This window comes from Bos mutus, chromosome 3, assembly GCF_027580195.1.
Source record: "Bos mutus isolate GX-2022 chromosome 3, NWIPB_WYAK_1.1, whole genome shotgun sequence".
Taxonomy (NCBI): Eukaryota; Metazoa; Chordata; class Mammalia; order Artiodactyla; family Bovidae; genus Bos; species Bos mutus.
The window spans coordinates 92,530,412-92,555,074 of NC_091619.1; the positions used below are offsets into that span (position 1 = coordinate 92,530,412).

General features: G+C 40.9%; 1 protein-coding gene and 1 pseudogene across 5 annotated transcripts in view; one reads left to right on the forward strand and one right to left on the reverse strand.

The window, feature by feature from the left end:
* The window catches only part of OSBPL9 (oxysterol binding protein like 9), a 266,125-nt gene that overhangs the window by 124,511 nt on the left and 116,951 nt on the right, over positions 1 to 24,663 (reverse strand). For all 5 annotated transcript variants that reach the window (XM_070368082.1, XM_005894723.3, XM_070368081.1 and 2 more), the window contains exon 2: positions 11,416 to 11,466. In XM_070368082.1, coding sequence (XP_070224183.1) covers positions 11,416 to 11,454 — 39 coding nt within the window. In that variant the 5' untranslated portion in view covers positions 11,455 to 11,466. The remainder of the gene's footprint in view (positions 1 to 11,415; positions 11,467 to 24,663) is intronic.
* Positions 4,157 to 7,257, forward strand: LOC102280960 (sterol regulatory element-binding protein cleavage-activating protein-like; annotated as a pseudogene).

Here is a 24,663-nt window from a genome sequence, read left to right on the forward strand (position 1 = left end):
ACTAATTTGAAACGATACATAAATATTCACAGCAGCATTATCTACAACAGCCAAGACATGGAAGCAACTCAAGTGCAGTCAACAGACAGCTGGATTAAGAAGATGTGGACAATGTGTGTGTGTGTGTATAAACACACACACAATATATATACATATAGATGTATATATATATGCATATACATATAGAATGAAATATTACTCAGCCATAAAAAAGAACAAAATACTACCATTTGCAGCAAAGTGGATGGACTCAGGGTTATGCTTAGAGAAATAAGTCAGACAGAGAAAGACAAATACTGTATGACATTGCTTACATGTGGAATCTAAAAATATTTCAAATAAATGTATATGTAAAACAGAAACAGACTCACAAATATAGAAAACTTGTGGTTATCAAGGAGGAGAATGGAGGAAAGACAAATTAGGGGTATGGGATTAACAGACACAAACTACTATGTATAAAATACACAAGCAACAAAGATACAGTACAGAGCACAGAATATTACAGCCATTATCTTGAAATAACCTATAATGGAATACAATCTGCAAAAATACTGAATCACTACAGTGTACACCTGAAACTAACATAATATTGTGAATCAACTGCACTACAGTTCAAAAACACAAAAACAGAAAAATCAAGCACCTTTGTCTCATTGCTGATTCTAAAGTAGATGCTTCTACTATTTCGCTGTTAAGCACACTGGAACATTTTAGTATATACTCCTTATTGGGTTAAGAATGTTCTCTTCCTATTCCTAGCTGGCACTGATCTTGAATGCATGTTTCATTTTATTCACTGCTTCTTTTCCATTTATTCAGATGGTCATGTAACTTCCCTTTTTAATTAGTTAATATGTTAAATTATCTTAATTACAAAATTAGAATCCTATTAATAGTATTCCCAAAATAAACTGTTTGGTCATAACCCTTTTTGTTTATATATTATTGGGTATGGTTTGCTGCTTTTTGTTCATGATTTTAACATTTATATTAATAAGTGACTCTGGCCTAAAAATTTCCTTGATTGTTCCTCTTTCTACTTTATCATTAATTTTTTCTTTTTTAATTTTTTGACTATAATGCTTATCTCATTAACTTTCAATCTCTATTTTATAATATATTCATTTAAGGTTATAAATCAGACTGCCTTAGATGCAGCTTTAACATGTGGTCCCTCCATTGTCACTCAGGTTTAAATATTTCATAATTTCCATTATAATTTCAACCTTCACCAATGAATTATTTAGAAGTATCCATGTGAGGTGGCACGTGGCTACTGTTTTGTTAAGGAGTTTCTAATTTATTCTACCATTGTCAAAGAATGTTATGTATATGACACTGAGTTTTGAGTACCCTCTTTTCCCATACAATTCTAATCATTTTCTTAAAGTCTATTATTTATTTATTTTACCACCAATAGTTCATTATTAGATTCCCAGGAATTTTAATTTAAAAGCTGAAGATTAAGGTTATATAATTCCTAGAATCAAACTTAGATTTACTTCCTGAAATCAATCCAGGCAAGCCTTAAAGTCTATTATTTCTGATACTATTAATAATACTATTTCCTAGCTTTCTTTTGCTATTTTCCCGGAACATCCTTTTTCATCACCTTATTTTTAAATTTATAGCCATAAAATATGATAAACATTCGGAAAATAGCATTAATGACATCTATGTACTAATCACAAGAGATTAAATAGATGTACATCTTGTACAAGAAAGTCAGAGAGAGATTCTTAATGTCAAATTCACAGAGAAGAGATGATGCCTGCAAAAAAGCTAGTGAATTAACAAAAAAGGACATAAATCAATAGAGTAATTTTTCATAATGAAATGAGAAAACAACTGACAGGATGATGCAGACAGGATGTAGATCTAAGAGGACAGGGGAGAAGGACACTCTTACGGGTTATACATTAATCTGCTGCTGCTGCTGCTGCTAAGTCGCTTCAGTCATGTCCGACTCTGCGCGACCCCATAGACCACAGCCCATCAGGTTCCCCCGTTCCTGGGATTCTCCAGGCAAGAACACTGGAGTGGGTTGCCATTTCCTTCTCCAATGCATGAAAGTGAAAAGTGAAAGTGAAGTCGCTCAGTCGTGTCCGACTCTTAGCAACCCCACAGACAGCAGCCATCAGGCTCCTCCGTCCATGGGACTTTCCAGGCAAGAGTACTGGAGTGGGGTGCCATTGCCTTCTCCGGATACATTAATCTATCTAATTGTATCCATGCTAAGATATCAGTGATTATAAAATGCATTCCAATGCCAGAGATGTTAATGTATGCAAAAATAATGTAGAATCACTCAAATAAGGCACTGAAAGAAATTAGTGCTAAAACTTTTAACCCATCACAGGACAGTGCTGTACTCTCTTGTGATGGACTAAGAGAATATGAGACTCCTTCCTCAGGGAATCAATCAACTCTGATGATAAGCACAATAAATAAATGAAGTACTCAGTTTAACTGGATTGGTAAAAAAAAAAAAAAAAAAAAAGTCACATATGGATTAACAGTTTTCAAAAAGTCACAATACCAAAAAAAAAAAAAGTCACAATACATTTAGTGATTACTTTGGTTATTCCTAAGGCCCTGCAGAATTCCTCAGAATCTGATATTCATCTCACCAATAGTAATTAGTAACAATAGTAACTATCATTCATTAAGAACTGAAGTCCCAAACGTTGTTTGGATACTTTCTAATGTATCAGTTAATGTGATATTCATAATTACATGAGTAAATGACACAAGGCCATTCCAGAGGTAAAGGAAATAGGACTCAGAACTGAATAAATGAGTTCCCTGAAGTCACAAAGCTAGTAAGTGACAAATCTGGATTTGAATTCAATTTCATTTTTTACCTGTTCTTGTCTCTATCCCCACACTGCCTCTTTAATACTAACACTTCTCCACTTTTCATGTTACCTGGAAATATTAATGCTTTGCTTGTGGTTGAGTCCCAGAAGGGGGAAAAAAAAAATCAGACCCCAGGACTCGACTATTGTACTTCTCCATCAAGGCAAGGGCACCATCTAGTGGCCACACTCTAACATTAACACAGTCAAAGAAAGATGGGAAGGAAATGGTTTTCCAAACTTCCATCTTCCTCCACTAGTTTTTCACTTCTGTGCATCAACTTGGAGCATCTGCATTATTGACTCTTGTAGTCAAGAAGAACAGGAGCCTGGTAACATTAAGGGCTGAACAGGGCTTTGGAATGATACAGACCCAAGTTCAACCCCAGATTCACCATTTACTAACTATGTGACTTTGGTAAGCTACTAAAAGTTGTGAGTCTCCATCTTCTCATTTGTAAAACAAAATACCACCACTGACCCGAGAGGATTATCATGGGGATATCAATGAAAATCTGGCAACACAGTGACTGATCCAGAGCTTCCTCAGTAACTACTGGTTCCTTTCCCTATTCTTTCATGTGGCCTAAAACCACGTGGGTGTTGTGCTTTTTTCTTTTCTTTTTAAAAAAACACATCCATGCCACTGTGTTTAACTTCTTTTGTCTATAAACTATAGTAAAGGTAAATTCCCTAAAATGTATTCCTTATTTTTATAATTACATGAAATCAACAAGAAGTATTTTTTGAGTACCTACTTACAATGTACCATGCATTTGTGACACTAGGTGTGAACTCACTAGTGGGCAGAGAAAACAGACTACTTAACATGTAATATCATGTAAAAGTCCTTTCATGGTTTTAAGTCACAAACGGAAGAGGATCAAATCTGTTAGAAGGGTGTGGGTCAGGAATGCTTCATGAAGAATCACCATTTGAAAAGTCTCTTAAAAGATGAGCTTGGTCACCATGTCCTGCCTGCCATCTGCCACATACGGTGGGATACTACTTCGAGAACTTGCTTCAGACTCGTGTGTGCAGACAGTGTCCACTGTCAGGGCTGTCCAGTGTGTGCCAGGCGGATCCATGGTCACTTCCCAGGAAGGAAGCAAGGTGACTTTGGCTGAGGATGACCCTGACTGAACAGCTGCATGAGAGGCATCTCAGACCTGCTACAACCATGGGCTGTTCCGTGAGTACAGCCTCTACACCAGGAAGAGAGTGGTCTCGTGCACCATCATCCTGGTCTTCCAGCACTACCATTCAAGTTTCTGGGCAGTCTGCGGGCCTCCCTGATGCTCCTGCACCCCAGTCCCAACTGGGCAGAGAGCCTGGTCCACGTGCACTTCAAGGAGGAGACTGGCATTGCTGAGCTCATCGTCCTGTGCCTACCTACATCAGGCCTACCTCTCCTTCACGTGCAAGATACACAGAGCCAAGTCCAAACGGGGGCTGGCTCTGCCCACCATGGTCACAGTACTCGGATCACTGCTCACATCTGTGGGGCTCTGCACACTCTCTGGCCTGATGCCACCCTCAACAGTGGTGAGGTTTTCCCCTACCTTGTGGTGATCACTGGGCTAGAAAATGTGTTGGTGCTCACCAAGTCAGTGGTCTCCACCCCAGTGGATCTCAAGAGGAAGCTGTGCATTGCCCAAGGCCTAAGCAGAGAGAGCTGGTCCATCATGAAAACCATGGTCACAGAGCTGGGCATCATCCTCGTTGGCTACTTCACCCTCATGCCTTCCACTCAGGAGTTTTTATTGCTTTGCCATTGTGGGCCGGTGTCTGACTTCTTCCTTCAAACGCTGTTTTTCAGCACTGTTCATTGACATTTGCTGGACAAAGCTGGCAGATATGAACAAGTGGCTGCCCCCTGAGGCTTGATTGCCCCCTGCTAAGCCAGTGGCATGGCCAACACGCCTTGAGCGGCAGTTGTCCACACCCTACACCATCATGCTGCAACCATTCTCCTTCCAAAACCTGCAGTTCCCCAAGAGGCTGCATGCAGTCTGCTTCCTGGCCTGAACCCGCCTAACACAGCACCTACCACAGCTGGCACTGTTGTGACTGGTATCCTGGTGTACAAAGACCTAGCTGCCCAGGTGACAGAACAGGGTTCTCTGGGTGAGAGCACCCTGGCTCCCCTGCCTGTACCTAGTGATGTGGTACCCTCCAACTACCCAGATCCCACCTTCTCCATCTTCCCACCTGACACCTCTAAGTCACCCAAGAACCAGACATGGCCAGGGGAGCTGCCCAGGCCCAATGGTCCATCTGAGGGTGTCCAAGACAGCCCAGCCCCAGAGTAACCTGGGGGCCTGAGGATGAGGAACACTGGAGGAAACTGTCCTTCGGCCACTAGCCAACACTCTTCAGCTACTACATCATCACACTGGCCCAGAGGTACGTCAACCTGCTGCCTGTCATCCCCCGCCCCAAACCTAACGGAGGCCTCTGGAGGGGTGGCACCCTCAGGATACCCACAACCCCTGGCTTCCACTATGGTCTGGGCAGAATGGGCTCTGGGAGGCCAGCCTCAGGGGCCAGACATGGTGCATGCACACAGAGACATCACCCCGTACAAGGTGGTGGGGCTCAGCAAGGCCTCAGGCATCATTGTGCTGCTGCTGCTCTGCCTGTACCGCATGCTCTGCCCGAGTAACTATAAGTAGCCTGGTGCACGACCCTGGCAAACCCATGGTATGGGGTGCTGGCCTGCAGTGACTACAGCTACAGGCCACCTGAGACGGAGATCGTGCCCCTGGTGCTGCATGGGCACCTCATGGACATCGAGTCTCTGGCCAGCAATGGGATGCTCCTGGTGAGCTGTTGCTTGGCAGGCCACATGTGTGTATGGGATGCACACATCGGAAATGACCTCACCAGCATCTGGCACCCAGGCAGGCAGCACCATGACAGTGGTGTTGGCAATGTGTTGGAGGCTCAAGAGAGCTGGGAACGGCTGTCAGACAGCAGGAAGGGTGGCCAGAGTGGCCCGGGGACAGTCCTCCATTACGGCACCATCACAGGGCCCTCCGCTGCCTCCCTTCTTTGGGGATCTGTCAGACCTCACCTGTTTGATCAACACCAACTTCTCAGCATAGGTGCAGCTCCCAGAGCTAACTCAGCCTGAGTCCTAGCACTGGGTGGGCTGCCGCCCTGCTCAGGACTCCCCAGGCAATGATGTCAGCCGCCTGGTGCAGCCAGTGTACTAGGAAGAGATTCGGAATGGCTCCTGTCCACACACCAGCCCTGCACCCACCCTGCCCCAGGGCCCTGAGGATGAGGGAGGCACTCCTCTCAGAGCTTCCCTTTCCTCATCTGGTCCCCCAGCACAGACGGCTCTATGTGGAGCCTGGAGCTCAGGGCAATCCCATCATGGTGGGTGCAGCAATGGTCGGCTGGAGGTGTGGGAGGCCATCGAGGGCACTCTGCACTGCAGCAGCAAGGAGGTCTCCTCCGGCAACACGGAGACAAAAGGACTGGCTGCCTGGCTCAATAGTTTCCTTGACTTCTCCTTGGAGACTCACATCTGCCCTCAGCTTCCTGCAGTTCCGAGGGGCCCCAAGGCAGGGCAGTCCCCCAAATTCCCCACGTACAGCAGCAGGGACACAGCAGCACTGACCCACAGTGCCCTGCACACCAGAAGCCCATCACAGCCTGGAGGCAGAGGCCAGGCACTGTGTGACTGGGAGCCAGGGCCACACACTGAGGGTGATTGGTCTGGAGGACTCAGGCTGCCTCTTCACTCTGCAAAGCCACTCAGAGGCTATCACGACTGTGTACACTGACCAGACCACAGTGCTAGTCAGTGCAAGGTAAGATGGGGCCATGCACCTGTGGGACGTGTTGACTGGCAGCCAGGTCAGCCACACGTTCACTCACCGTGGAGATGTCACCTCCCTCCCCTATACCACCCCCTGCGCCACCAGCCGTGGTCTAGATGACCTCATCAGGATCTGGGACTGCAGCACAGGCATCAAGCTCTACTCCACTCAGCAAGACCTGGGTTGTGGTGCAAGCTTGAGTGTCATTTCAGACAACCTGCTGGTGACCAGCGGCCAGGCTGTGCTTGCTTTACGGACAGATCTAAACCATGGGGACCTGTTATACAGTCAGTCTACCTGGGGAAGAAGACTGAGGCCCAGCTGGCCTGCCAGATCCTGTTGCTGAACAACACTACCATTGCTTACAACTCTGGCAGCGAGCTTAGCCGAGTGTACGTGCTCTCTGTGCTGGAGAAGCTGGACTGAGGGTGGGCCTCCCTGCCCATCTGCCTGGGTGCTCTGTGGGGCAGTGCACTGGCCTGGGGAGAAGACCTGGCCTGTCTTTGGGAAGCTGCCTGTGAACTGTCCTGTCCTGCCTCATGATTGTACTATTAAACTTAAAAAAAAAAAAAGCATGAGCTCACCAGATAAGGGCACAGAATACTCCTGACATAGAAAAATATATGATAAAAGGTTGAAGAAACAAAGTGTGGTGTGGTTAGAACATAGGATAGGATGGATGAATAGGCAGGAAGAGATCTGTGAGAGCTTGTCACGTTCCTCTGGAATCTCGATGATAGGTGCATCATCACCACCACCACTACCATCATCGTTCACAGCAGTTATCACTGCATGTGTACAATGTGCCAAACTCTGTACATACATAAGTGCTAAACCTCACAATCTTACAAGTTAGATGTTATTTTCATAGAAGTTAAGAAATTTGCTCAAAGGCACAGAGTCAGTAAGGGGTGTAGCTAAATGATATTCAGCTCCAGGTCTCTCTGATTCTACCACACCAGTGGTCCCAAACTTGGCTGTACAAAACAATCACCTGGAGAAACTGTTTAAAAATAAAAGGTTCCAGACCCAGTTCTAAAACAGTATATCACTAGAGTGGAACTTGGAAATCTATATTGCAAACAAACTCTCCAGATGTTTCCTAAATAGAAAGCCAAATGGTAGTTCAGCTTCTTGAAAATAACGCAAAGCCTATTAAAACACACATACACACCAGCACACACACACACACACACACACAACTAATTAAAAGCCTAATTAAGTGAGTAATCCTCACAAAATTCTGCAAGGATACTATAATCCCCACTTAAAAGAAGAGAAAACCTAAGGTCTGGAGAATTACTGATTGCTTCCCTCTTCCAGTCAACAAAGCAAAGAGCAAAAATAAGATTCAGACACAGGTACAGCAAGCTCTTCTCGGTCATGCTGTGTGGTAGAATTCTAAAATACCACCCTGCCCAATGACCCCGTCCCTGTTTTCTCTCTTCCCCTTTGAATGTGAGTGGAAACTGCAAATATGATGAGAAGTTACTGTAGGGATTATGTTATAGGAAGAGTAATCACTGAAGTGATTACATGGCAAAAGGGAGATTATCTGGTGGGTATAACCTATTCTAATAATATAAGACTTTTTAAAAGCAGAGTGTTTTCTGCAGCTGGTAACAGAAAGGAGAAGTCAGAGAGGCTTAAAGCACTAAAAGAATTCCATGCACCATGCTGACTTGAAGATGGAGGGGCCACAGGACAAGGAGTATGCATAGCCTCTAGAAGTTAAGCACAGATCTCAAGCTGACAGCTGGCAAGAAAATGAGGACCTTGGTCCTTTCATCACAAAGAAATGAATTCTTCCAACAACCTGAATGAACCTGGAAGCAGACTCTCCCCTTGTAGTCCCTCAGAGCCTCCAGATGAGAGCCCGGCTTGGCTAACATGATTTCAACAAGGAGAGAACCTTTCCAAGGTGTTTGATCTATAGAACTGTAGATTAAAAAACTGTAGATTAAAAAAATGGTTTTAATTGTTAAAATACACATAACATAAAATTTACCATTTTTATATTTTTAAGAACATTTACATTGTTGTACAACCATCCTAACCGTCCATTTCCAGAACTTTTTCATCTTCTCAAACTGGAACTCTGTATCCATTAAACAAGAAATCTCTAATCCTCCTAGCTTCAACCCCTGGAAGCCACCATTCTATTTTCTGTTTCCATGAATTTGACAACTCTAGGTACCTCATATAAGTAGAATCAAACAGTATTTGTCATTTTGTGACTGACTTAATTTATGTAGCAAATGCCCTTAAAGTTCATCCATGTTGTAGCATGTGTCAGAATTTCCTTTCTTTTTAAGACTAAACACTATTGCATTGTTATGGATATTTCACATTTGTTTAGCCATTCATCCATCAAATGGACACTAGGGCTGCTTCCATGTCTAGACTATTGTGAGTAACAATAGTTGCTCACAATAGGTGCTGCTGCTTTTGCAAACAGCACCTATGTATACAAATATCCACTCAAGGCTGTGCTTTCAATTCTTTTGGGTATATACAGACATTTTTATATATATATATATATATATATATATATATATGAGTGTTGTTTTAAGTCCATTATTATGAACACTCAGTAAGTAAAAGGAAATAATCAAGCATTTATTTATCCTATTTGAATTGTAGCACTGGGTAACCAAATAACTGATGAAGTGTTTCCTTATATGATTATTTCTGATAAAAATTTAAACAAAATGATAAAATATAATTTTGCAAATGGATCTAGGTACTGCATCAACAGTTGGTAATATTTGGGAGTTCCCTGGTGGTCCAGTGGTTAGGACTCAGCAACTTTCAGTGTCGTGACCCAAATTTAATCCCTGGTTAGGAAATTGACATCCTGCAGCCAAAAACAAAGTTGCTAATACCAATGAAGAGCAAAAACCAGACACTGCCTCCTAATAAAAGAACACAACACAGCCTAAAGTCTTGCCAAAGGGATCAAACCTAAGTCTGACTCAGTCTCTGGATCAGCTGCCAATACGTAGGAAAAGCAGAGACAGGAACATGCTGAACTGCACCAGTACACAATCCATAAAACCTACACTATGGAAAACTCCTCCAGGTCAAAGGGTCTGGAGTCTTCAACAGATAAATTGCAAACAAAAGATATCAAATTTTTTAAATGGGCAAGATAAAATGTAGAATTTAGGAAGGCAAATCTAAGAAGTGGTTCCTATAAAACAGAGTGGTTACTTTAGGAGACAGGGAGGCAGGTGCAATTTGAATGGGACACACAGACAGGCTTCCACAGTAACTGGGCCAAATCCTACTTCTTAACCTACAAGGTAGTCACGAGGTTTAATAAATAATTAAGCTATATTTAAAAGAAAAAAAATGTGCATTAAATGTAACAATCCAGATTGAATTCAACTGAAGAGCTGTCTCACTACAGCTCTGCCAAAGTCTCACTACTGACTGAGTCTATCTCAAGCCAAGAAAGCAGTTAATACCAGACTGAGCGGTGACTGAGGTCAATAACAAGTGCTTAGAAAAGCAATTAAACCAAGAAGGCAAAAGCAAAAACCAAAGGAAAGGGGGAAAATAGCCAAGAGCACAATAAGCTGAATTTTCAAAAATCTTTATGCTGTCAAATATACACCATCTGTTCAAAACAAGCCTGTCTCATTTCCATCCTGCAAATTCACCATACTTAACTCCTATCTCAGTGTCAAAATTTTTCCATTAGAATTTGATTTCTTTCTCAGAGTTATCTCCCATTTCTACCAATAACCTACTGCTAATAAAGGCAATCATATATTTATGAAATACATTTACATCTTCAAAAGGGTACAGAAAAAAAGATGGCAGAAAGAAAGCAACAGGAATCCAAAAGAAGAAAATGCCACTAGAAGCTCATTTACCTATTAATACTTACGACAGAGGCCCTTCTTTAGATACAGTTGAGTACTAGAAACTATATCCTCAACCCTGCATTCCTCCTTGTCTTTAGCTATTCAGACAATGGCGGAAACTGAACAGGAAATAAAAAACAGTTTGAAGCTATAGGCCTGTACTGTCCAATAGGTAGCCCTGAGTCACATGAGGCTATAGGGCACCTGAAATGCAGCTGATCTGAACCACGATGTGCCATAAGTACAAAAGACATAGTGGATTCCAAAGACGTAGTATGAAAAAAAGGAATGTAAAGTATCGCAATAATTTTTTTATTGATTGCATGTTCAAATAATATTCTGGATATACTGGCATAAACAAAATATATCATTAAAATTAATTTCACCTGCTTTTTCAATGTGACACAACAAAAATTTTAAATTATATATCTTGCTCACATTATATTTCTAAGGGACATAACTGCTGCAACATCCATTATTAAATAGTGTTGAACAGAAAGAATTAAACAGCTGAAAGTGGGGATTTCTCAGAGTTTTTTCCTACTGCTTACTCTATTGCCAACACTACAACTTATTTAATTTCCAGCCCCTGTCCCTGGATACAAAACAGATTTAAAAAATCAGTAGGCGCATCAAGTCATGGATACAACATTAAATTAATGGGCCAAAAGAACTGAACTCTAGCCCTGGTTCTGGAGTTACCCTGGAGAAGTCGTTTTTCCTCTGAGCCTTAAACTTGTCTGCCCCACCAATTAAGTAAGGGAGCTAAACTAAATTTAGATTCCCATGAATCTGTCAAAATAGTTTTCTTTCTGTCAAAATTGGTTTTCATAAAAATGAATAAATACTCACTCTGAGTCTAACACATCCTCTGCGAGAGCCTCTCATCATTTTGTCCTTGGACTAAAAGAAAAACAAAAACATTAAATGAATAAAAGATAAACAGACTTTTTAGAATCATCTAGGGGTAAAGAGATACATTTTATAGTAATATTCCTCCCTTTTCCCCATCCCTGTCCCACTCTACCCAGCCATCACTTAAAGACAGGAATTAGCAAATTTAAAATGTTTTGTGCTGTGCCTGGTCACTCAGTCATGTCCGACTCTGCAACCCCATGCACTGTAGCCAACCAGGTTCCTCTGTCCACGTTCCTCCAGGCAAGAATACTGGAGTGGGCTGCCATGCCCTCCTCCAGAGGATCTTCCCAACCCAGGGATCAAACCCAGGTCTCCCGCACTGCAGGCAGATTCTGAGACACCAGGAAGTAGTTCATACAAATAAAGCTAATCACAGAATTTTATGTGTACCTTAAACATGGCATATATTACACTATATTTTCATTTTTCCTTCATATCCTTTAACTTTCAACTAAAATATGTTTCTCACATTTCAGTGAGTTTGAGAGTCACCTGAATCTGTGGGTTTAAGAATCACTCCCAGATGATTCTGACTCAAGCAAACAGAGGACACATCTTGAGAAAAACTGCTTTGTCTCTGCAACTCCCTAGATGGGTCATATTTTTTTTTTTTGCCTCTGAGATTTCTCATCCAATGTTTCTCAGTTTAGAATATCCTTGACTCTGATTTTCTGCCTTGGATTATCACTCATCAAGTGCCCTACCTCTAATTAGAATTCCCACCCCTGGACTCCTAGAGTCTCTTGTATGTTTCCCGACCCTGGCACCTTGTGCTATAGTGGCTGGTTACTTGTTTGACTCACCCACAAGGCTGCAAATTCCTTAGGGGGTAGAAACTGTAACTGACTTATGCTTCAGAACAGCATCTGGCACAGAGTAGGTGCTCAAAAAATATTTACTGATAAAACATTTTTATCCTTTGTTTCTGATGCTAGACTGAGCTAAGCAAAGACTATGTTCTGAACAATAAGCCCCATGTTGACATCCACTAAATATTCCTAGAATTAACTTAGTCATGTGTAAAAAATAAAGTAAAACCTCAAACAACTAAAGCTTTAAAAATATTTAATACCTCAACAACTGGTATTTTTTCCACTATGTGACAAAGAAGTAAAACAAGTCAATATCATGGAGTTACGTTTTTGAAGAAAACTGTCCCACTTTAAACCACAGATGCCCTACATCCATTGTACTGAGCCACAGGCAAACTTCCAGCCATAAGATAACTATACCTTGAGGATTTCATGTACAGCATAATGACTATAGTCAATAATACATATTGAATATTTGAAAATGGCTAAATGAGTAGCTCTTAAAAGTTCTCACTACAAAACAAAAGGTAGCTATAAGAGGTGATAGTGGTTGTGTTGTTCAATCTTATTGTAGTAATCACTTCACAATATATATGTATACCAAATCATCACATTGTACACCTTAAATAATGTTACATGTCAATTATACCTCAATAAAGCTGAAAAAGTAAATTTAATCATTTCTCAGAGAGATTTGCCTGCCTACACACAAAGATCTGCCTTATCCTTCTCACTGCAACATGCTGTTAACACATCTATGCCATTGCTTTCACTGACTGTAAGCTTATCAGTGTAACAACATTACAATAAATCAAAGCAAACTTTCTTCAAAACTAAAAAAAATGAAACAAAAAAGCACAGTAGTGAGCTATAGAAATTCATGTTCCGAAATTACTGAAATACTGTAGAGAGTCTTCTTGCAAGTATAACCATGATTCATACATTTTATTAAAAATTCTCAACATTAAACAGTGTTAAAAATGACCCTGTATACGAGACAGCAAAAGAGACACTGATGTATAGAACAGCCTATGGACTCTGTGGGAGAGGGAGAGGGTGGGAAGATTTGGGAGAATGGCATTGAAACATGTATAATATCATGTATGAACGAGTCGCCAGTCCAGTTCAATGCACGATATTGGATGCTTGGGGCTGGTGTACTGGGACGACCCAGAGGGATGGTATGGGGAGGGAGGAGGGAGGAGGGTTCAGGATGGGGAACACATGTATACGTGTGGCGGATTCATTTTGATATTTAGCAAAACCAATATAATATTGTAAAGTTTAAAAATAAAATTAAATTAAATTTAAAAAATGAAGGAAAAAAATATTTCAGAATTTTAAAACTTAAAAATAAATAAAAATAAATAAACAGGGTTAAAAATGAGTTCTTTACTAACAAAATAGCTGGCAAAAACACAGTTGACAAAAACATTCCCTAAGCATTTAATAGCCCTTTTACTGTACCCTATATTTATCTTCTCTCCAAAAGTGTCACAGCAAAACACAAAAATAATAATTAGGTTTGAAAATACCCAATGAGAGTTAGAATGCAACTCAAACAAGGTAACAAACATCCTTGATTCTCTTCCATTTTTAAAAATCAGATTATAGTAGATAAAAAAAGGGCAAAACGGGGTAATAAATAATTACAACAAACAGAACTAGGAAACAATCAGACAAATTCAGACTGTGGGACATCCTATAAAATAATTGGCCTGGACTATTTTTAAATGTAAAAAAAAAAAAGACTAGCACATAAACAATTGTAAAAATAAATTAAATTAAAAGGAGCAAAAATAAATTATGTGCATACAGGCACAAAGTACTGTGAACTACAGAATGCTCCCTGCCATTGAAAAAGATTAGGGAAAGCAACAGAGAAGGGATCAGGTCTCAAGCTTTAACCTGGGACTTTAAAAAAAACAAACAAACAGAATTCTAGAGAGAGAAGGTAGGCAAAAGAGGTATTCCAAGCAAGGTAACAACATCAGCAAAGGAACAGGTACGGAAAACTTCACACATGAGGTCTTCACAGAAGTGCAGACTTATAGCCCAAGCACAGAGTGTGAAGAGGGAGGTGGAGAGAGGTGGAGAGATGAAGCTGAAAAGGAGATGTGGGGACCAGGTCCTGGGGGGATCTGAAAGAAACAGTGAGTAGTTAAGGAAATTAAACTTCAATAGTTAATGGAGAGCTAAAGGTTTATGAACATTCTCAAGGGTGTGTTATAGAAAAACAGAAGTTAAATATGAGAACTTGGGGAAAAGGGATGATGGTGACATTAACGATACAGCAAAAGCAGTAGCAGCATCAACAGTAGCAGCAGACTCTCACTCATTGATGACCTCCATGTGCTATGCACTTCATACACAGTAAACCTCACAAGACCTTGCATTGGTAAGAGTTATCCACATAAACGAAGGTGACATCAGGGAGATCAAGTAAATTACCCAATTAAATTACATGTGTAAAATATAGCAGTTTGATACGGCCGACATAGTTTGGAATGGCTGCCCTGCCAATCATTCTCCCACATATCTGTGCTGATACCCTTGAATCCTGCTCCTTCTCCACAATGACACAGAGCCCTCTCCCTCATTTTCTTGCCACTCAACTCCAATGTGTAGCCAAAAAGAAGCTGGTATGACTAAGTCCCCCTAGGCACAGTGAGTGCTGAGGGGTGGTTATCTGACCAAGCTGGCCAATCACAGGACCTATGACCTCAGGGACAAGGCAGGATGGACTCCTTTCACAGGAGTTTTTCTACTGGCGTTGAGAGAAGAGTTCCTTCCTATATGTTCTTGAAGCTTAAGGAACAGTTGCCACAGGTCTTGTGCCCTCTACATGAAGGAAGCAATAACTAAAGCATACACACTGAGAGAAGGAGAGGGGAGAGGCAGAAGGTTCTAGCTGCAAGTGATCTCCAGCTATCCTCTAATCTGAAGCAAACCTGCAAATGCTATTCACTGAAGAGCAGGGGGTTTTGTTTTGGAAGTTTGGCAGGGGGCATTGTTTTTGTTTTTGATGCTCTTATTGTCTCTTTGGGTTTTTTTTACAAATACAAGTAGTGATGAGAGAAAGGTAGAGCCAACAAACATAACCCCAACTCCGGTGATCTTCCTACTGGGTGCTATGCTAACAATGTTCTCAAACTTAGTAACAAAAGTATTTTTTAGCAAGTTAGCACAAACATGCCTCCAAGCCACAAGGCTCAGCACCTTGAGAGGTACTCAGAAAACAGACGCTAAAATCTTTTCAGCGATTTAAGAAAACAGAATCCCCCATGAAGCAGAAAGATACAGGGGTGATGTGTTCTACTTCTAAGAGGCTCCAGGACTAACAAAGATTGTTGGATTTGGTGGCTGGGTTTGCTGGTTTCTTATATCTTACTAATGCAAGGGCAGTGGATTCTGATATAATAAGCCACGCAATCAAAAATCACTTTTTTGACTTTGCTGGTTGTCCAGTGACTAAGACTCTGGACTCCCAATGCAGGGGGCCTAGGTTCAATTCCTGGTCAGGAAACTAGATCCCACATGCTGCATCTGAAAGATCCCACATGCCTCAACAGAGATCAATGACCCCACATTCCACACTAAGACTCAGCACCCCCAAAGAAATAATTTATATTAATCCTTATGATAACCCCAAGCTATTGATTCAGATTACAATTTGTATTAAAATTTCAAAGTAAATTACCACAAATACAATATAATGCTGCCTATCACATGCCTGTCCCCCCAAATCCATTCTCCTCTTCTTCCTTTCAGTATTAACATCCTCCACCCCAAATTTTAACTTACATGGACAGTACATCATGCAAAAAGCCGGGCTGGACGAAGCACAAGCTGGAATCAAGATTGCCAGGAGAAATATCAATAACCTCAGACATGCAGATGACACCACCCTTATGGCACAAAGTGAAGAACTAAAGAGCCACTTGATGAAAGTGAAAGAGGAGAGTGAAAAAGTTGGCTTAAAGCTCAACATTCAGAAAACTAAGATCATGGCATCTGGTCCCATCACTTCATGGCAAATAGATGGGGAAACAATGGAAACAGTGAGAGACTTTATTTTGGGGCGCTTCAAAATCACTGCAGATGGTGACTGCAGCCATGAAATTAAAAGATGCTTTCTCCTTGGAAGAAAAGCTATGATTAACCTAGACAGCATATTAAAAAGCAGAGACATTACTTTGCCGACAAAGATCTGTCTAGTTAAAGTTTTGGTTTTTCCAGTAGTCATGTATGGATGTGAGAGTTGGACCATAAAGAAATCTGAGTGCCGAAGAATGGATGCTTTTGAACTGTGGTGTTAGAGAAGTCTCTTGAGAGTCCCTTGTACTGTAAGGAGACCAAACCAATTAATCCTAATGGAAATCAGTCCTCAATACTCATTGGAAGGACTGATGCTGAAGCTGAAACTCCAATACTTTGACCACCTGATGCAAAGAACTGACTCCTTAGAAAAGACTCTGAAGCTGGGAAAGACTGAAGGCAGGAGGAGAAGGGGACGACGGAGGATGAGATAGTTGGATGGCATCATGAATTTGAGCAAGCTCAATGGACGTGAATTTGAGCAAGCTTCAGGAGTTGGTGATGGACAGGGAACTCTGGCATGCCGCAGTCCATGAGGTTGCAGAGTCAAACATGACTGAGCAACTGAACTGAACCCCAAATTTTAACTGAACACATGGCTCCCCTGCTAACTATTACATTTCAAGCCTCTTGCAGCTAGCTATATGCTGTATCTAGGTATAGGCCAGTGGGCTGTGAACAGAAGCAATGTGCAATGTTTCTTTTGTGCCTTTCAAAAGAAACTTCTTGAAAAGAAGTTATTTGCAAATGTAATCGAACATTATCCAAGACTGATCATGAAAAGTAAAAGTGTTAGTCACTCAGTTGTGTCCAACTCTTTGTGACCTCATGGGCTGTGGCCCGGGCCAGGTTCCTCTGTCCATGGAATTCTCCAAGTAAGAATACTGGATTACAGGAAAATAAAATAAAATGTTAAAAAAAAAAAAAAAAAAAAAGAGAGAGAGAGTAAATACTGGAGTAGGCAGCCATTCCCTTCTCCAGGGGATCTTCCCAACCCAGGGATCAGACCCAGGTCTCCTGCATTGCAGGCAGATTCTCTACCATCTGAGCCACCAGGGAAGCTCTGGGACTGACATACGTTAAAGCCATAAAACAAGCCTCAATAAATTTAAAAGAACATAAATAAAACAAAGTATGTTCTTTGACCAAAACAGATTAAAAGGCACGCTCAATAACAGAAGGAAATTTGGGAAATCCACAAACAGGTAGAAGTTAAATGATACTCCTAAACAATTAATGGCTCAAAGAAAAAATAACAAGGGAAATTTGAAAATACTTCAGATGAATGAAAATCAATATTCATTATTGATTGTTGAGGAATATTCCCCATCATTCATCCCTCAAGTTTTACACTACAGATAACTCCCGCATCTCCCACTCCACATTATATAAAGGCCTCAGTTGAGCAGTAGCAGGTGGCACTAGTGGTAAAGAACCCGCCTGCCAATGCAGGAGACGTAAGAGAGGCAGGTTTGATCCCTGGGTTGGGAAGCTCCCCTGCAGGAGGGCATGGCAACCCACTCCAGTATTTCTGCCTGGAGAATCCCCATGGATAGAGGAGCCTGGTGGATTACAGTCCCTAGGGACACAAAGAGTCAGACACGACTGAAGCAACTTAGCACACATACACGCACATACTACAGATAGAGACTTTGTTGTTGTTTAGTCACTAAGTTCTGTCTGACTCTGGACTGCAGTTCATCTGTCCTTCTCCCCTGCTCTTCATTATCTCCCGGGGTTTGCTCAGATTCATGTCCATTTAGTCGGTGATGCTATCTAACTATCCTCTGCCGCCCCCTTCTCCTCCTGCCCTCAATCTTTCCCAGCATCAGGGTCTTTTCCAATGAGTAGGCTCTTCACATCAGGTGGATAGAGCTTTAGGGAAATATACAGAATCAGTATACAAGGGGACAATGATGTCTGGGGTCTTTCCAAGATCCTGGAAGATAACTGCCTTCCTTTAAAGAAAACAGACACAGAACAGAGATATATATAAGAACATCATTAAGAGCTGGAACAGCCTGGAGGTAATTATACTAATTATGATATTATACTAAGTATAGAAAGTATTAATAGTAAAAGAACTACAGTAGGAAGGTCAGAACTAGAACCAGAAAGTCAGATGTTTTGCTGACCAAGAGATTAGATCTGTTCTTGTAATAGGTTACGTATCTAACACAGAGATATTGCATCTTGATACCAAAGCCTGATGCCTTTAAATATCTATAGCTCTCTTTGGCCTGCTTCTGCATATAAATTTGGCATCCCATATAGCTTGCTTACAGAGACTGTATTAATGTATGAATCAGATAGCCTAAATATACAGTCGCCTTAACAATTATATTTCTTGTTATGAATTAACAAATTTGAATATTAGTTCATTCAATAGTGACCACAATGTAAATACACTTAATGAATATTATTACATGTTAAACACTAATAAACTTTATTTTTTTGTTAACATGTACTGAACTCTTAGATTTGATAGACAGAGTACCTGACAAACTATGGACAGAGGTTCGTGACATTGTACAGGAGATAGGGATCAAGACTATCCCCATGGAAAAGAAATGCAAAAAAGCAAAATGGCTGTCTGAGGAGGCTTTACAAATAGCTGTGAAAAGAAGAGAAGCGAAAAGCAAAGGAGAAAAGGAAAAATGTACTCATTTGAATGCAGAGTTCCAAAGAATAGCAAGGAGAGATAAGAAAGCCTTCCTCAGCGATCAATGCAAAGAAACAGAGGAAAACAATAGAATGGGAAAGACTAGAGATCTCATCAAGAAAATTAGAGACACCAAGGGAACATTATAAGCAAAGATGGGCTCAATAAAGGACAGAAATGGTATGGACCTAACAGAAGCAGAAGATATTAAGAAGAGGTGGCAAGAATACACAGAAGAACTCTACAAAAAAGATCTTCATGACCCAGATAATCACGATGGTGTGATCACACACCTAGAGCCAAACACCCTGGAATGTGAAGTCAAGTGGGCCTTGGGAAGCATCACTACGAACAAAACTAGTGGAGGTGATGGAATTCCAGTTGAGCTATTTCACATCCTAAAAGATGATGCTGTTAAAGTGCTGCACTCACTATGCTAGCAAATTTGGAAAACTCAGCAGTGGCCACAGGACTGGAAAAGGTCAGTTTTCATTCCAATCCCAAAGAAAGGCAATGCCAAAGAATGCTCAAACTACCACACAACTGTACTCATCTCACACGCTAGTAAAGTAATGTTCAAAATTTTCCAAGCCAGGTTTCAGCAATACATGAACTGTGAACTTCCAGATGTTCAGGCTGGTTTTAGAAAAGGCAGAGGAACCAGAGATCAAATTGCCAACATCCTCCGGATCATCGAAAAAGGAAGACAGTTCCAGAAAAACACCTATTTCTGCTTTCTTGACTATGCCAAAGCCTTTGACTGTGTGGATCACCACAAACTGTGGAAAATTCTCAAAGAGATGGGACTACCAGACCACCTGACCTTTCTCTTGAGAAACCTGTATGCAGGTCAGGAAGCAACAGTTAGAACTGGACATGGAACAACAGACTGGTTCCAAATAGGAAAAGGAGTATGTCAAGGCTGTATATTGTCACCCTGCTTATTTAACTTATATGCAGAATACATCATGAGAAACACTGGGCTGGAAGAAGCACCAGCTGGAATCAAGATTGCCGGGAGAAATATCAATAACCTCAGATATGCAGATGACACCACCCTTATGGCAGAAAGTGAAGAAGAACTAAAGAGCCTCTTGATAAAAGTGAAAGAGGAGAGTGAAAAAGTTGGCTTAGAGCTCAACATTCCAAAAACTAAGATCATGGTATCCAGTCCCATCACTTCATGGCAAATAGATGGGGAAACAGTGTCAGACTTTACTTTTTTGGGCTCCAAAATCACTGCAGATGGTGATTGCAGCCAAGAAATTAAAAGCGCTTACTCCTTGGAAGGAAAGTTATGACCAACCTAGATAGCATACTAAAAAGTATGCTTTGTCAACAAAGGTCCATCTAGTCAAGGCTATGGTTTTTCCAGTAGTCATGTATGGATGTGAGAGTTGGACTATAAAGAAAGCTGAGCGCCAAAGAATCGATGCTTTTCAACTGTTGTGTTGGAGAAGACTCTTGAGAGTCCCTTGCACTGCAAGGAGACCCAACCAGTCCATCCTACAGGAGATCACTCCTGGGTGTTCATTGGAAGGACTGATGTTGAAGCTGAAATTCCAAAACTTTGGCCACCTGATGTGAAGAGCTCACTCTTTTGAAAAGACCCTGATGCTGGGAAAGATTGAGGGCAGGAGGAGAAGGGGACGACAGAGGATGAGATGGTTGGATGGCATCACCAACTCAACGGACATGAGTTTGGGTAAACTCCGGGAGTTGGTGATGGATAGTGAGGCCTGGTGTGCTGCAGGTTCATGGGGTCACAAAGAGTCAGATACGACTGAGTGACTGAACTGAACTGAACTCTTATAATCCTGGGGCAGTGCTTTAAACACAATTAAATACAATTTTATTTACTTCTCATACCAATCTTATGATATAGGTTCTTTTATTACACCCATTTTATAATTGAGAAAATAAAGGCTCAGAAAGGCGTAAGTTACTTGCCCATGGATTCACAGATAACAGGTAGATAGAGAGGATTCCGGAGAAGGCACTGGCACCCAACTCCAGTACTCTTGCCTGGAAAATCCCATGGATGGAGGAGCCTGGTAGGCTGTAGTCCATAGGGTCCCAAAGAGTCAGACATGACTAAGTGACTTCACTTTCACTTTTCACTTTCATGCATTGGGGAAGGAAATGGCAACCCACTCCAGTGTTCTTGTCTGGAGAATCCCAGGGACGGAGGAGCCTGGTGGGCTGTCGTCTATGGGGTCGCACAGAGTCGGACACGACTGAAGTGACCTAGCAGCAGCAGCAGCAGAGAGAATTCCAATCCAGGTCTGACTCTAAAGGTTATGCATTTCTACCACAGTTACTACAGATCTGGTTAACTTAAGTCTCCTTTCAAAGTTTCTCCGAGCCACAAAGGCTGTGTGTCAAATCAGCGATCCTCTGAATTCATCAGCACAAATATCACCCCACAAAGCACTGCAGCAGTGCTTCAGAGGGTGGTACCCCCTCTGCCTTCTGAACTACTGCCAGCATATAAACCCTAGGTCATTAGACCAGATAGAGGTCCACATCACTTATCTGAGATTTTTGGTTCAAATGTGCTTTAAAATTCAGAATTTTCAAAAAGTACCATACAAATAGTACATAAACTGTCACACACCTGCAACAGAGTCTGGATTATTAAGCATTTAATTAATTTCACAATCAAGCATACTAATATTTTGGTAGTACAACATACATTTATATTAAGCATAATGGAGATTATAATTAACCACACAGTTCAAGGCAGGCTTTACTTCCAAATGAGAATATAACACATTTAGGAAAAAAAACTTCTGGAATTCAGAGACTCGGGGATTTCTGAACTACAGGTAAAGGACTGGAGACTCGTATTTTGATCTGTGATCTCTTAAATTGTAAAGTCCCAGGTCTTTTACTGTTTCTTAAAAAGGATAATTTTATCTTTAAGTCAAAAATTCAGGTCAACAGATGAGTGACAAGAACCATTTCACAGGGTTTAATTAAGCACAACTCTGATGACGGGGGTTTCTGGATCCTTTCCAAGAAAAGTTAACCATAAAAAAAAAAAAAGAAAGAAAAGTTAACCATAACATAAAATACTAAATAGTAACCTAAGTGCTGCAAATTACTTAGCATGTCAATATATACTGAACCTCAATGTATAGTTTCTATTTTTGTTTTGTTCCTCAAAATCAGTTCAGTTCAGTCACTTAGTCGTGTCCAACTCTTTGCGATCCCATGGACTGCAGCATGCCAGGCTTCCCTGTCTATCATCAACTCTCAGAATTTGCTCAAACTCATGTCCATCAAGTTGGTGAAGCCATCCAACCACATAGGCCTTGTCATACTCCTTGCCCAATTTAGAACCAGTCTATTATTCCATGTCCAGTTCTAACTGTTGTTTCTTGATCTGCATACAGATTTCTCAGGAGGAAGGTAAGATGGTCTGCCTTTAAGAATTCTTTAAGAACTTTCCAGTTTATTGTGATCCACACAAAAGCTTTGGTGTAGTCAAGAAAGCTGAAGTAGATGTTTTTCTGGAATTGTCTTGCTTTTTCTATGATCCAACTGTTGTTGGCAATTTGATCTCTGGTTCCTCTGCCTTTTCTAAATCCAGCTTGAACATCTGGAAGTTCATGGTTCACATACTGCTGAAGCCTAGCTTGGAGAATTTTGAGCATTACTTTGCTAGGGTGTGAAATGAGTGCAATTTTTAGGTAGTTTGAACACTTTTTGGCATTGCCTTTCTTTGGGATTGGAATGAAATCTGACCTTTTCCAGTCCTGTGGCCACTGCTGAGTTTTCCAAATTTGCTGGTATATTGAGTGCAGCACTTTAACAGCATCTTCTTTTAGGACTTGAAATAGCTCAGCTGGAATTCCATTACCTCCACTAGCTTTGTTCATAGTGACGGTTGCTAAGGCCCACTTGACTTCAGACTCCAGGATGTCGGCTCTTGGTGAGTGATCACGCCACCATGATTATCTGGGTCATGAAGATTTTTTTTGTATAGTTCTTCTGTGTATTCTTGCCACCTCTTCTTAATATCTTCTGCTTTTGTTAGGTCCATACCATTTCTGTCCTTTATTGTACCCATCTTTGCGTGAAATGTTCCCTTGGAATCTCTTAATTTTTTTGAAGAGATCTCTAGTCTTTCCCATTCTATTGTTTTCCTCTATTTCTTTGCATTGATCACTGAGGAAGGCTTTCTTATCTCTCCTTGCTATTCTTTGCAACTCTGCATTCAGATAGGTATGTTTTCTTTTCTCCTTTGCTTTTTGCTTCTCTTCTTTTCTCAGCCATTTGGAAGGCCTCCTCAGACAACCATTTTGCCTTTTTGCATTTCTGTTTCTTGGGGATAGTCCTGATCACTGCCTCCTGTACAGTGTCACGAACCTCTGTTCATAGTTCTTCAGGTACTCTATCAGATCTAATCCCTTGAATCTATTTGTCACTTCCACTGTAGAATCCTAAAGGATTTGATTTAGGTCACGCATGAATGGTCTAGTGGTTCTCCCTACTTTCTTCAAATTTAAATCTGAATTTTATACTGCCCAAATACTAAATAGTGATCAATGTTATTTCACAAAAAATGACTGAAGGAAATGATAGGGGTGTGTTAAACTCCAGGAAGTTTATGTTATTTAGTACTTTTCCCACCAAACTGTACAGTAATAATCCATTATTATCATTCAACTTCACTTTTTCATCAAAAATTGCCCAAGAGTGTTTCTCCTTATTTGGAAAAGACTAAGTCAGGGCCCAAGACAGTAAGATCATGAAAAGATGAAAAACAAGAACAGCACTAGAAAAATTTAAAGATGGGAAAATTTGTACAACACCTAAAATAATCTGGTTAGCAAGAACACTAGCCAGAACCACAGATATCTGAACTCTCAGTCCTACTTCTAAGACTCATCCTACATGCCTCAATTTAGAATAAGGTTATGCTACAAAAGCTCCTTGTTCTGATTTGGAATTTAGAACTGAGAACAAATTCTTGCAAATAAATTGTTGAAAATGGTCCCCAGATTAGCTAGGAAAAGCACTCAAAATACAGCATGTGTTCAAAAGATAGGGGGAAAGTTGTTATAAATTCAAATACTGCCCAAGAAACTATTTTCTTAAAGCATTTCTTTTAGATGTTGTTGCTTAAGGGAAAGCAAGACTACAAGGAAAAAAAAAAACAAAAAAAGACTACAAGGAAGAATAAGGAAGTAGGTCAAGAATTCAAGAACTGTGCCAAAGGGCTTAGGAGACTGTGGAGGACTTGATTAGTTAATGATCTATGATAAACATTTTACTTTTATAAACAGGGTGAGCGAGGGAGGGAGAAACACTTTTTAAAAAGGCAATTTAAAAACACTCATTCTAAACAGACTTGTGATTGCCAAGGGGGAGAGGGGTTGCAGGGGGATGGCTTGGGAATTTGGGGTTAGCAGATGCAAACTATGATATACAGAATGGATAAACAACAAAATCCTACTGTATAGCACAGGGGGCTATATTCAATATCCTGTGATAAACCATAATGGAAAAGAATATTTTAAAAAGTGTATATATATGTATAACTGAATCACTTTGGTGTACAGTAGAGACTGGCACAATATTGTAAATCAACTATAATTCAGT